The sequence below is a fragment of the Poecilia reticulata genome, linkage group LG13 (genome assembly GCF_000633615.1).
Source record: "Poecilia reticulata strain Guanapo linkage group LG13, Guppy_female_1.0+MT, whole genome shotgun sequence".
NCBI lineage: Eukaryota > Metazoa > Chordata > Actinopteri > Cyprinodontiformes > Poeciliidae > Poecilia > Poecilia reticulata.
The window spans coordinates 10,804,174-10,818,825 of record NC_024343.1 but is presented as its reverse complement, the minus strand read 5'-3'; the positions used below and the strand labels follow the sequence as shown (position 1 = coordinate 10,818,825).

The 14,652-nt window shown below is 37.9% G+C and overlaps 1 protein-coding gene across 2 annotated transcripts in view; it reads left to right on the top strand.

Moving 5' to 3' along the window:
* Positions 1–14,652, top strand: part of si (sucrase-isomaltase) — a 67,738-nt gene that overhangs the window by 38,498 nt on the left and 14,588 nt on the right. For both annotated transcript variants that reach the window (XM_008425341.2, XM_008425340.2), the window contains exons 35-47: positions 192–305; positions 407–497; positions 607–745; positions 2,130–2,263; positions 2,408–2,442; positions 3,033–3,149; positions 8,421–8,569; positions 9,123–9,207; positions 9,340–9,396; positions 9,811–9,935; positions 10,461–10,549; positions 12,134–12,183; positions 13,873–14,043. In XM_008425341.2, coding sequence (XP_008423563.2) covers positions 192–305; positions 407–497; positions 607–745; positions 2,130–2,263; positions 2,408–2,442; positions 3,033–3,149; positions 8,421–8,569; positions 9,123–9,207; positions 9,340–9,396; positions 9,811–9,935; positions 10,461–10,549; positions 12,134–12,183; positions 13,873–14,043 — 1,356 coding nt within the window. The remainder of the gene's footprint in view (positions 1–191; positions 306–406; positions 498–606; positions 746–2,129; positions 2,264–2,407; positions 2,443–3,032; positions 3,150–8,420; positions 8,570–9,122; positions 9,208–9,339; positions 9,397–9,810; positions 9,936–10,460; positions 10,550–12,133; positions 12,184–13,872; positions 14,044–14,652) is intronic.

Below are 14,652 nucleotides of genomic sequence, written 5' to 3'. Positions count from 1 at the left end.
GCCATTCCCGCTCCGACAGAGACGGACGGAGCGGGAATCTAACTGGCAACCCACAGATTATAGGATGAATTTCTGACACCGTCTTGACACTTTCCTTTATGCTTTTGGTCGACTTTACGTACATTTGTGGTACATCAATGTAACTTTGAATGTTAACATCTTAATTATGTTCGTTTCTTGATCATTTCCAGCTCTACCGGTCGTACGCCGCATTCCCAGACTTCTTCCGTACTCAAACCGCAGCATGGTGGAAACAAGAAATCCAAGACTTCTATAACATGATGAAGTTTGATGGTCTTTGGATTGTGAGTATAAGAAAATAAATATACGGCTGCTCCATTTAGAAATTCTTCACAAAATTGTCAACATTTCCTTTTATACATTGCAATCTACTTTTTCTCTGAAGGACATGAATGAACCTGCAAGTTTTGTTCACGGCACAGTTGGTGGTAAATGTCTTGGTGATCCCCTCCTAGAGAACCCTCCATATATGCCACGTAAGAAACTAACAATTTATCTGTGTTTTGTCTTGTTTTTTCTAAACCCTCCTAGAGTGACATTTTTAAATTGATTTTTGTGTGTTTTTATATTTTGTGCACCATACAGCCCTGGAATCCCAACATATGGGCTTGAACCACAAGACTCTTTGCATGAACAGTGAGCAGATACTTAGCAATGGAAAGAAAGTCAGGCACTATGACGTCCACAACCTCTACGGATGGTCTCACACCAAACCTACCTTGGAGTGAGTGTATATGTCTTTCTGTTTTCTGGTTACACATCTGAATCTTACCCATGTATTGTTTGCAACATAGACAAAAACACCACCATTATGTAAATTCCACATAAAAGGAACAGAAAGCTCTGACTGAACCGGCCTTTAGAGGAAAATCCAGTTTCAGAAGATTAATAACTCAATCTGTCCTGCCAGAAATCTGTTCTCATTAAACCTTTATGATAATGTTTGCCAGTATAAAAGAAAAGTGAGAATTTTTATCCTGTGCAATTGTGGATATGAAAGTCCTGTGAAACATCCAGGTGAACGTTTTGCAGGATTGTGAGGCGAACGACTTGATTGCAGGTCTCAACATTGCAGCACAAGACAAGTAGAGCAGCGTTTAGCTGGCCTGGTCGTTGCCTTCCTATGCAATTCTGCTCAACGAAAATGATCACTACCAGCATAGTCTGGGTTTTCTCCCCTTGACTCAGATTGGTTCCAGTTGATTTTTGACCGGGCTAATCAGCGAACAGAAGAAGAAGTTGATGTCCATTTTCTTTGCTGTTTTAGAATTGCACTCTGTCTATAGATTTAGCAACAGCAGCGGAGGAAGTGAGTGAAGCAGTTTAGTCCATGTTGGCCACACTTCCAAATATTGAAATAACATTAACAGCCGCTTCTCTCAGCTCAGCACTTCTCTCTCTTTGCAGTGGAGGATGGTTGTTCACAGCACAGGCAATTTCTGGAAAGCTTTTTGGCATTGAACTGGCACATTTCATGCAAACCCAAATGTTATCGATTGGGTGAAATGTAAAACTTCAACAGAGTCCACACCTCCAGGAAGCAATCATTTATCAGTAGCCAAGAGTCCAGACCCTCTGTACGAAACAAATACTGTGGGACAAGGGGCTGGTTTTTACCAAGCTAGTATTTAGCCAATGAAATAATTATCTTCTGGTCAAATGACACCATTGTGTTCACCTGGGCCAGAGTCACAAACGGCTGGACGTTCAAACTGTTTATTACAGCTATCATTGAATGCCTGTAAGTTGCATTGGATTTTGAGGTCAGGGCTGCAAATAAACCTTTTTCTATTCCTCTGGAATTCTGACTTGAAACTCACAAAAACTTTTACTGCAAACATGCAGAATAAATGCGATTTTTAATGTCTTTTACTGATAAGAAACGAGGAAAATAAAACTCCTGTTGCAGTACTGTTTTGAGAAATACTGATCAATCGTAATTCTCAGTCACAGAGGGTAATTACTATAATGTTGGGATGTATAACTTTAAATTCCAAATGCAGGGGTTAAACAATATACTAGTTTAGGTGATGGATCCAGCATTGTTAACAAAGTTCCATATATATCCATGTCTGTGTTTTTAAGACAAACTGTCTTTCTTTATGCAGTGCTTTGCTGGAAGTCACTGGTAAGAGAGGAATAGTTGTGACCAGATCAACCTACCCAACTAGTGGGAAGTGGGCAGGACATTGGCTTGGAGACAATAACTCCAGCTGGGACCAGCTGTTCAAATCCATCATAGGTATGTGCAGATACAGACACAAACTATAAAAGATACAGGTTCTTGTCAATGATTGCTGATGATCTTTGCTCGCACTGACTGTATCAAGATCTGGCAGAAATTAGATAAAGCATTTCCTGTTTTTTTTTCTTTTTATTCTTGCAGGCATGATGGAATTTAGTCTGTTTGGCATTTCCTATGTAAGTACCAATATCTGATCTTAGTTATGACAAGACATAATCTTATTGATATGACCTTGTTCTTTCTAAATGGATTACAGCAGCTTAAGTGATCTGATTTTGTTTGCCCGACCCACTGATCAAAGGACATCTCAGAATAATATGTGAAACATGTCATTACAAGCCCCACTCCCCCTGACGGAGTTTGAGCAAGTCTGACATGACCTATAAAGTTTGTCATTAATTAAGAAATCTTAGATGTAACTTATATTTTCAAACTCTTGTGTTGCTATTCTCAGTCTCCACTTTTTCACCTCTTTGTCCTTGACTTATTAGTTTCTGCCCCGTCCTCTTGCTCACATATTATTCTGTCGTATCTCATCGTCCCATTGTGTCTAGGAATAATCATAATCTGACACCTTATTGATTGTCTCATGGAGAATCATTTGCATGCTCCAAGTCGAGCTTCGGGGTCACAGCACACAACAAGACGCTTGATAAATACAATGCTGGCAACAAAAGCGGTGTGACCTCTGTTACTGTCGTTGGAAGCTGCCCTGTGTGTAGTGTCACCTGTTCTCTGACGCCTTTTCTGTCACTGTTGTTTTTAGACCGGTGCAGACATATGTGGGTTCTTCAACAAAGCCGAGTATGAGATGTGTCTTCGTTGGATGCAGCTGGGTGCTTTCTATCCTTACTCACGTAACCACAACGGCAAGGGCAACCCGGTGAGTTACTTCAAAAACACTTGTGTCGTACTGACATCGACCACAAAAAGCTCAGCTTAAGGTGCAAATGTGTTTGTTCAGTCAGCTCAGACAGTTCAACTTCTCTTTAGCTTCTTTTACATGCTTTAGAGTAAGAGAAATAAAGGACAATGCATTTTATTGCACAATAATTCTATCTTGCCGTGAAAAAGACAAGAAATAAGAATTTTAACCAAGTTTTTGAGTCGCTGTCAAGTTGAATCATTGAGTTGATTATAATCGGTCGACAGTAATTGTTTACAAAAGAACAGAAAAACACTCCAGCATTGGTAAACAATTTGTTTGGTAGATTTTGAGTGCACTATAAAAATAAATGACACAGTCAAAAATTAACTATAATTTTTAATCACTGTGGTAATACAACCACAGTCATTAACAAATGCCTAATCACCATTTGTTAATGATATTAGAGTTGGATGCTTCATGACTTACTGATTGGAATAAGATAAAGCATTAATAATGATCATGAACTGCTGGTTTGATATCTATATTTATTTTCTTTTGAAATATTTTGTGGCACTAGTACGCTTTATTGACAGTAATCAGACAGGAAACAGGCAGAGAGATGTAGCAAAGGTCTCAAGGTCAGGAACATCAGATGACTGTATCAAGAATCAGTAGCTTCCATTTATTGGAGAGTCTGCTCTACTCAGAGTCGAGCTGCTGCTTCTCCACGTTGAGAGGAGCCAGTTGAGCTGGACCAGGAATCTGTCTTGATCTTGTGAATCCAATAGCTACTACGTTTTGTCTTGTGAGATGAATGTAGTGCCACATGTCTGACATAATTCAGTGTGAATAGCCTTAGACTTTAATTTGAAAACTACAACCTGAAACCAAAGTGATAGCAACCAAAAGTTTAGCAGAAAAAAAAAAGTGTTTACCTGAACCACTCTGGAATGTTTCACAACATTTTGTAAGAGCTTTGAAACCGATGTTGCTCAGAGGGCTATCCTTTTACAGTGCTGATAACAAGTCAATAGAGGCTTATTTCAAAAGATCCAAACTATTCTTGCTGTTGACCCCAACCTCGGGAGCTTACGGTGTCTGCATTAGCCTGTAAAGTCAAGTTGTACAAACAGAGTTCGAACAACAAACTAAACATAATCAACTTTTCCTTCTGTTTTCCACATGGCATCTGTCTTAATTTGTGTCTTACACATACCTACACCGCACACAAACACATGGAAAAAAAGAGACCTGTTTGGTTGTCTGGTGTCTTTGGCATTCATTTTAGTGGTGACCTTTAAAAGCGTTGGAACACATCAGAAAAATCCAATAACGCCCGTCCAGAGATCGATCTCATAGGGCGAAATTTCTCCACACGAGAGACTGCAATGCTAGACAGGGCACCTGCGCGTGCATCTCGTGTGTTTGTGTGGGTCTGCATCTGTGCTTTTTAACGACATGGAGTGTGGATGTAATTGAATTCTCAAGGTGATCTGAATACCACAGCGCTACACCTTACCTCCACATTAAATACACACATGCAGCATTTAATTATGAACGTTCAGTAATGAGAATATAACAGAAGGAAATACTGTCACAGAGACGAAAGTAAAATAGAAGTAGACTAATTAAATAAGCAATGAGTTTTTATTTTATTTTATAAATGCATAAAAAAGTGTAAAGAAAGGAAAAGTGGGGACAGTATGATAAAGGAGTTATAACGCTGTACAGGCTCAGCAGGCGCTTGCTAGAAAAAGAACAAAATTCAAAATTAAGAGGTAGAAAGCGAAAAGGTCATCTATCTACACCATAAAACATTTTCCGGTAGGTTTTATAAAAACAATAACATGTAAAGAGTGTAACCTTAAAGACACATGCCAACAACATCACCACTGTAAACCAGATATGCTGTGCAGGGTTAGATACTGTAAGGGCAGAAAGAGAAGAGTTTCTGCAGAGTCATTACCATCCCTCTGTCACACTGTCTCTTTGCCCTTAGACAGACTTTTAGCACTGACCTCCAGATAATTTTAGTGCACTGGCAAAACACTGCTAGGTCCACAGTCAAATCAGAGCCCAATCAATTAAGCAAGTTAAAAAAGCACATTGAAGTTCAGCACACTTTATGTTCACTCTTTGTAAAATACCACAGGATTATGGCTCAGTATCCGTATGTGAGTCTTTATACACTTCAATGATTAAAAAAAAATTAAAAATCACACAATAATGTTTTTAAATCAAGAGATAGAAAAAGCACTTTATTTTCTTTTTGCTGTATTTTTCATCAGATATCTGTATTTTTTCATTAGGTCACAAACTAAATGCATTTTTCTGCTTATTTTACACATATGGAAGATTATTTAAGAAAGTATTTGTCCTTTTTTTTTACTTTACTCTCGAAGGCAAAAATGTAAATTAGGTATGCTGCCGTTCTTTGACTCAGAGAATGAAACAAACTGATTTTCTGTGAGCTGTTTATAAAAACAGATGTTTTTTGAAGAGTTGCCTTTAATTATAGACAAAATTTAATTTGTAAGACAGAGGGGAAAATCAGCTCTTTTTATCATGAAGACTGATAACCCTTAAGCTGGTCACCAAACAATTAGTGGCACTCATAAAATTACAATAAATTTGCAATAAATAAAAACTTATGTCAGTGGAGTGAATTTTAGCCTTTTTTCCCCTCCTAGAAGCTCGTGTTCAGAGCAAAGTGCTGAGAATTACTTTCCAGTAATCATATTTGATTGTACAGAATTAGGGTGGAAAAAGGGCTCTCTGAAATTTGAAGCCGATAGAATTCCTTTGGTCTCCTGATAATTAGAAGTCTCAAAATTTACTTGGAAAATTAAATGATAATCCGCTAAATTCACCGGGTCATAAAATAATGGAAATTATCTGTATTCAGTCGCATGCAGTTAGGCTTTCAATAAATGACCGCTGAGCTGCAATTAATTATCACTGCTACAGGTAATGATCACATTCAAGGTAATACTGGGGGGGGGAATAATAAATTGTCCGTCGTTTCTTTGCTGATCCTAATAGTTTCTCTGAAAACTATCATAGAATATAAAATTTTTCTAATCAAAAAGGAAGGTGGCAGATACACACTTCGAATCTAATTTATCTACTGAACACAAGGCAATTTGCATATGGGGCACACATCCACGACATAAACACAAAGCATCATAGGGAGCAGCATATGGCATTGGCACGCTTTGTCTAATATTCTTCATGATCGAGGGTGTGTGTGTTTACATGCGTGTACTCGACCAGATTGATTATTGTCCATGCTGCAGTCCCTAGCTATAAGCTCAGTTTTTTAATAAGCACTGAACAGTTTTATGTCTAACCCTATCTGCAGAAAAATCACGCATCTACTCTGTATCTGCGCTCCCTCTCTGAGGGGATTGCTCAGCTGTTTTGATGATAGGCTGCTATCGCTAAATAATACAACGCTCTGCAAAACTATTTACACCTCTTAAACTTTTTCACATTTTGTTTTTACATTGTTACACACACATCAGTGCACTGTGTTATGCTAAAACAAGTGCATAATAGTCAAGTAGTAGAAAAATTATATTTGGTTTTCAGAATTTTCTGCAGCAAAAAGTGCGAAAACTGTGTTGCACGTTTGTATTCATCTCTTCTTACTTTAAAGGGAACACACCAGGAGAATGCTCTTTCGTTACATTAGACCAAAGTTGAACTTTCTGGCTTGCATATAAAATGCTTTTTTGAGGTAGAAAAACAAATACACATGCTGAAACATGGTGGTGGCATCAACATGGTGTGTGAGGGCTTTTCTTTAGGGACAAGAAGACTAGTGATGGAACCTGTTTGTTGTTTGTTAGCCTCTAACATTTCTAGCAGTTTTTCAGAGGCTCAAAAACCAGTTAAAAGCTTTAAAACATTTGACACTGGAGCAGATTTTATCCTTCCAACAGGTCAATTACTAAAAATACAAATTAGTGATTTGGACAAAGCCATATTTATGTGTTAGAATATCACGCCAAAGTCCAAACAAAAAATAAATAAATATTTGTGGCAGGATGCTCTCCATCCAATGTGTTTAGGCTTGAACTAATTTACAGTGTTTAATAGTTTGAGACAGAAATGCAAGAGAAGTGAAGTGAATGACCCAAATGCAAGTAAGGCGGCAGGAGAGAAGCAGAGAAAAATGCAAAAAGCTTAAAACCGTAAATGGAAAATAAGGAAAAACCCCGACTGGCAGCAACAACAAACGGTCTGACCTGGACTAAGAAAACCAAGTAGTATTGACATTGGGAGCTTTTTCACTGGACATGAGAGCAGGAGTAATGAGCAGATGAGAGACGGCTATGAAGTACAGGGAGCTTAGACTCTGAGTGAAGGGAACACAGTGAGCTAGCACTAACAAAACATTGTAAACTCTAGCAGAATGCAAACCTTGGAATACACAGAACTCAAAATACTACAGATCATCAGCATAATGAATAGAGTTACACCCGGGAAATAAAGAACCTAAAAACATACAAGATACTGAAGTGTAAAACCAAAAGCATGTAGAAACTTAAAACTAAAGAATGACATCAATATTTTATATTAATATTTTGGCTTTTGACAAATTAAGAACCAGAATCCCAAACTTCATGACACTTGCAGTTGTAGTTGCTGCAAAAGGCTCTTTTACAAAGGATCAACTCAATCGGGCCTAAATACAAACTGAATCACATTCTTGGATTTAATCAGTACAACAAATATAAAACCACGGATCAATTTACGTTTGAAACTTATTTTGTGTTGGTCTGCTATTTAAAATTAAGTAAAATACAAATGCAGTTGTTGTGACAACATATGTTATGAGTTGGAAGTCAATTGTATAACTGTCTTTGTATTAATACGAGGCAAGATCATGATCATACATGATATTGCCTCGTTGGAATATCAGTATTTACTCCACTGATACAAGCCTTCATTTATTTATTCATTTAATTTATTTCCCAGTAATGTAACCATTATATTGTGGTCATGAGCTACCAAAAATTGAAGGCTTCGTCTCCTGGTGGCAAGGAAACGTTTTTATGATTTATAAGCAAAATAAAAAATGAACCCAAGAAAACTAACCAAAGTGCTTATGAGAAAGATCAAAGGGTAGACCAAATTTAAAATGTTAATATGACACAAGTACAACATTTTAAATATAATTGCTATTTGTGATGAGATTTATATGCATGTATATCATATTTTGCACTGATTCGAAATGTACTTATCTTCATTCACATATAATTGCATTTACTTCTTCCTCAGAGACAAGACCCTGTTGCCTGGGATAACAAATTCGCTGAGGCGTCCCGAGATGTTTTGAATACCCGCTACACCCTCCTGCCTTACCTGTACCTGCTGATGTTTGAGGCTCACACCAAAGGAAGCACAGTTGTCCGACCAGTCCTGCATGAGTAAGTACAGGCACATTTGTTACAGATCTGGTCATCTATTGATGAGAAGTTCTTCTAAAACCAATTCAAGTCTGATGTTTTTTTAAGCTTTCTTTTAAAGGTTTTAAGTACTTCTGCTTTAAAGACAGACAATCACTAGAATGATATCTATTTGATTCTTTTTCATTGAATCGGTAGGAAGTTGAAAGGTTGTGTCTCGCCACAGAAGCCACAATGTAAAGGCCTTGAACCAAGATGCCTTATTTCTAGTAGGGCTGCCTCAAAGCCATTTTGCACGGAGCCCAGTGGCTGCTCTTGGCAGCTCCCAGATGAGAGTGTTTGAAATTGTTCGAAAAAGATGTATTTATTCATCTGAAGAGACTCCTATAAAGTCACAGATGGTATTTAAGAAGCTGCCAGAATGAGTCTGGCAGGGTTATTTGGCTCGCATCTTCAAATCACTGAATTCCAGCATAAGTATTTGAACAGTCAGTGGGGCTAAGGACGCATGAGTAGGCTTTGGTAACATGCCTTCTCTGTCAGGATTAATAGCTTCTTTGCTTCTCTGTCACAGGTTTGTAAAAGACAAAGCTACATGGGACATCTACAAACAGTTCCTCTGGGGACCTGCCCTCCTCATCACCCCTGCTTTAGACCCTGTATGTTTATACTCATAGTATTTTTCTTCCATTTGTCTGTTTTTATCAGAAATATTTAGCAAATATGACATCTTTATACAATAAATCGATCAGTGCTTATCTTTTAATTTGTGTTTGTTTTTGTGTGAACAGGGAGTTACGGTGGTAGAAGGTTATCTTCCAGACGCTCGCTGGTATGACTACCACACGGTAAGTATCGGGCTGACAATCATTTTAGAGAAAGACACTCTCATCTAACAAACAATCTGTTTATGTTGGCAAAACAGCATCACTTAAAGAACTACACTGACTGACAGCATAGTTTTGGACTTGCTGCTGAACAATTGTTAATTATACTCTACTTAAAGACAGACTTCCCAGCTCTGGGATTTATTAGAAAACATAATGAATGAAAAAAGAGGCAAGAATTTATGATGAGGCTCTGTTTATAACTTCAGCCCCCAGAATTACAGCAGCAGCCGGAGCAACTTCCTAATTTAAACCTTGACTAATGACCAACTTTAACATTTTATGAGCTATACCGCTGAAGTATTAACATACCGAATCCATAGCTACAATTTCAAACAGTTCACTTTCACGAGTCCCTCTTAATTTTCTCCTTAGGCCAAGGATGTTGGTAAGCGTGCCACAAAAGTGTCCATGAACACACCACTGGAGCACATCAACCTGCATGTCCGAGGCGGATACATCCTGCCCTGGCAGAAACCAGAGAACAACACATTCTACAGGTGAACACACGCACACACACGCGCACACACACACACACACACACACTTCTGTCAAATCGTTACAGCACGCAGTCAGTGATCAATAAATTAAAGATATTAGAAGAAAAAAAGTCATGCCTTTTGGGAAGCATTGATTTCTGTACTTGTGTTCCCATTAAACATACAAAAAGAAAAGGTTGTATAATTTTATTCACGTTAAATAAATAAATAAAAATCTATCTCTAAATCCTTATCATCATACACTTTTATCATTAGAGATGATCTCACATGTTGCAAATGTGAATACATTTATCTTTAAAATTAGATGTTGTCAAACACAAGTCAGTAAGTTGCTATTTTAGCTCAGTTTGACGAGGATTTAGTCACATGCATGCAGCATGTGGAACAACAGAGTGGCTGAGAGCAACACTAACAGTTTGATCAGGTGGATCCCCTAAGCAGAAATGGAAATGTTTTTGTCTGAAGCAGCAGGTATAAATAGAGAAGCTCCTTTAGCTCTCACCCTCTCTGTCTCATCCCTTTCAGTCGGAAGAACCCGATGGGACTCATCGTTGCCCTGAGTGACTCTGGAACTGCTCAAGGATCTGTCTTCTGGGACGACGGCGAAGGAATAGGTGAGTGAAAGGTCACTCATCCAAAGAGGAGCTTGCTATTTCATGTTTGTGTGTGTGTGCGGGGGAGCGGGGGGTGCATGTGGGTGTGTGTGTGTGTGTATATTTATGAGGTACTTATTCATGATAGTCAATAACATTTCAAACACACGAACACATTAAAGAGTCCAATTCATGTTGCATGTCCGCATGCATACAGCGACATATGATCACCAATCCAAAATCAGATTTGAAATAAATTGTTGAATACAAGATACAATAGAAAAGTAGTAAGTGTAGAGTTTATTTGAGGAGTTTATTCAGTAGTTTCCAGTATTACTCGTGTGAGTACCACACGGTCGCAAGTAAAGGATGCAACTCAATAAATGACCACATCATCAGCTCTCCTCTCTGTGGAGGACGTACGTGACTCTGCTGGACAACTTTGAGCAGTTTTTCCATGATTACTTAGACCAGGATTTCTGTGTAAAATATTTTATCTGTATTGGCTGCATAAGCTATGAAAGACATTAACATGTCAATTCATGGGAATATCAATTAAACATATCACTTTGTGTACACAACTTCAGAAAATTGGGAAACTATTTTTTTTAAATGGGAAAATAAATATGTAAAAAAAAATAATTGATTGGACATCCTAATAAACATTATTGCCTCTTTTTGTGCACAACTTTGTTTAAAATGAAAACAGTTGTGTTCGTAGAAGATTTCAAAAATCCATATTTAGTGCACATTTAGAAATTTACAGAAGATAGCTATAATTTACTACAATTTATTGGAAGATTTTGTAGCTAAATTTAGCAAAGCTATACCTTTAAATAGACCTTAACAGATCAAGCCAACCAAGGAACGAGGAATGTTTACTTCCTCATCCGTTCTTAGATTGCTCTCTCACACACTTAAACTAATTTAGCATATGAAGTGCTTCTGTTAGAAAATGCATTACTCTGTGAAATGCATGTTTGTGTTGGGACAAAGGAAGGGAGATAGAGAACAATCGAGGAAGGAGGAGGGTGGCGGGTTGTGGAGGTAGTGACAGAAACTATTACAGTAATTCCTTGTGTCGCTGCCTGGAGATATGCTCTCCATCACTCCTCCTTTATCTTGTCCCTTGCTCCTTTCTCATGTGTCTGTCTGCCATGTAGCCTGTCTGTGTCTTTTTATGTTTGTTTTGCCTCTTGGTTTAGTCTGTGCTTACCTGTATTATGTACTATTCTCCTGTCTTAAGTCCTGAAGGCTTTAGTTTTATTTCACTCCACTGTCAGTCAGGCTGTCGACTTTTCAGCTGCACACTTATCTGTTTACCCACTTACAGAGCCAGCTAATTACTCAGTTTCATCCAGTTAGGCAGTTGTACTTTTAATGAACTTACTTTGTTGATAGAAGTCTGTCATTTACTAACTTAACTCAGCCTGAGACCAACTTGTGGTTACCGCTGAGCCAGTATTGTTTTACTTAAATACTCAACCACTGTATAAGTTCAGTACTCGTCCTGAATTTCTCCATGACATTCATTCTGAAGTTGCACACCCATTTAAACTCCATGTCTCTGCTCTGTACTTAACTTTCTCATTTTTCTCCCAACAGACACAGTTGGAAAGAACCAATATCTCCTAACCTCCGTTAAGGCAGAAGAGGTGAGTTCAAGGCTCAAATTCACATGTTCAGATTTTCCTCTGTACTTCTATCACTGATTATCTAAACACCAGGCATCCTTATGCATAGAGTTTGTGGAAGGCTAAAAATGCGACATTATTTGGCAACGCTTTGTTACAAAACATTGAGTTCAGATTGGAGGTATGTCATTTGCCCAAATATGAATATATATATATATATATATATATATATATATAAGTAAGAAAGCTAATTTTCAATAGTACATTTCTCTTAGGCCAGTGATTTTTACAGTAAACTTAAATAGTTGTCAAGGTTGTTCTTTGTCCTTGACAGTTAACTAAAGGAGAATAAAATACCCACTGCATCATCCCAAAGACTGGCTAGGGTTTCATTTTTTTACTAAAACAAGCCACATCAAGCTGGCCTTTTTCTTTAAACAGCCTCTTTTCAAATAGCTCTATTGTCCGGGGAGAATAAATACTGTTTCAGTGCGGACAGAGGACCAAAACAGAGAGGAGAAAGATGCTTTAAAAATGTACTTGACTTTGCAAGGAAATGGTCTCAGAGTATATTTACTGTCCGCTAGAACAGATACACTGTGTCCTTTTAGGGGAAACGATACACCATGCAACATAACCAAAACATCTTCATTATGTTTTTAAGTGGAATTATGACAGAATAATCAATTTAGGGGGGAAAAAAACACACACAAGATGGATGCAAACCTCTTGTTTACATCCAAGAAATAGTTTATTTATAAAAACACATTTCTGTTAATATGTGTGCCCACTTAAAGACTTGTGGCCAAGTTTGATTATAAGGAAATATTGACTAGACCTCAGTTTGAGTCAAATATGTCAGTAGCTTCCTAGTCACTGGGACCAATAGGACTGTCACTGCTCTATTTGTTGTTTTATTTCGCTTTCCTGCCAAACAATCACAGGCACACACAAGCTCAATAACGCTCCAAGGCATACATATGCGCGCACGTCTACAGTATATAATGTTACAGTTAGCGTGGCCAAACATCTGTGGCTGTCCTCAGGTTCAGTCCAAAGCAATTTTACACGGCGATAAAAACAGACACATTATCTGGCAGCCGATCGAAGACAGAGAGCAGCAGACAAACAAAAGTGTGCCTGTGTGAATGCTTGTGTATGTACGCGTGAACACACAGATGTGAAAAGATGACGATAAGTTGGGTGATGCAGTCAGGGCAGTCTGACAAATTAGCAGATCATTGTCCATTCTGGATGGGCTTTGTGAATATTTACTGTGCATTTGCATGGATAGGTGAGGGAGTTTGGTCCTGTGACTCGAGGACAACACTTTAGTCTTTCCAAGTTTTTGGAAAAGTTCAACGTGAAGACTCTTTGTCATTCTGTGCTCTAGGAGTCATTGTCATTTTATTTCTTTAATCTGCTAATTCATTACTGGAAGGAAATGGAGTTATCTGATTGAAGTAAGTGATAAATGGTTTCCGGTCTCAAAATCTATCATGCCAACATCAATCTTTAGAAAATAATTATAATATACAGACTTGTAAAACTGTTTGGAATAAAATAACTAATATAGAGTTAAAAACACTTTTAAAAAAGCAAAATGTATTTTATCAGATGAACAACCTAATATAAATAGGTAATATTTTGTATTGCATTTTCATGCATTTGATAACTACTGATTATCTGTTTCTTTCTTGGTTTCTCCAGAAAACGTTGTCCAGTCAGATTGTTCACAACGCTCTAAACGATGCTGATCATCTCATCCTGGGCGTGGTGAGGGTGTGGGGAGCAGGCACTGTCAAGATCACCGGGGCGACCCTGACGGACAAGGATGGCATGACGCACTCGCTAAGTGTAACGCACGACACCAACACTGAGGTCAGAAGTGTTTTCAGATTCTCACTGTTTATGATCTTGTTTTGATTGCTTTTTGTTTTTAAATAAGAGGAACAGAAATTGTATAGAACTGAAAGACAGATTGGGGGAAAAGAAACAATAAATGACAGTTTACTGTTGGCAAAGGAGGCTCTCTTCAGGCGCTTCTTCTTTTCTACATGTATCACAAGGTTATTTCTGTTAAATCTTACACTCAAAAAGCCACGTTCATTTCTGGTGAAATATAGACTTATCTAAAGTATAGGGTTTGTAATTTATCTTTACCAAAGTAGAAAAGATAATAAAAAATAAATAAATTAAGTTTAATGATAATGCTTCCCCTGTATGCATAAACATATTCTCTTAGTGATTTTGCATGTGAATTTTTACAGCTTTCTGCTCTAATAATCCTTCCGTAAGCAAATTACTCAGTGTCTGACATCTGCAGCTTCTTGTGCATCACTGTCATACCTCATCCAGATTTTCTATTTCCATTTCAACATGTTAGCAGACAAGCTCACACACACACACACACACACACACACCTATACTGGTTTTGGTGTACTAGCAGGACACTTTTTTCAAACCAGTTTTTTGCAACACTAAACGGAC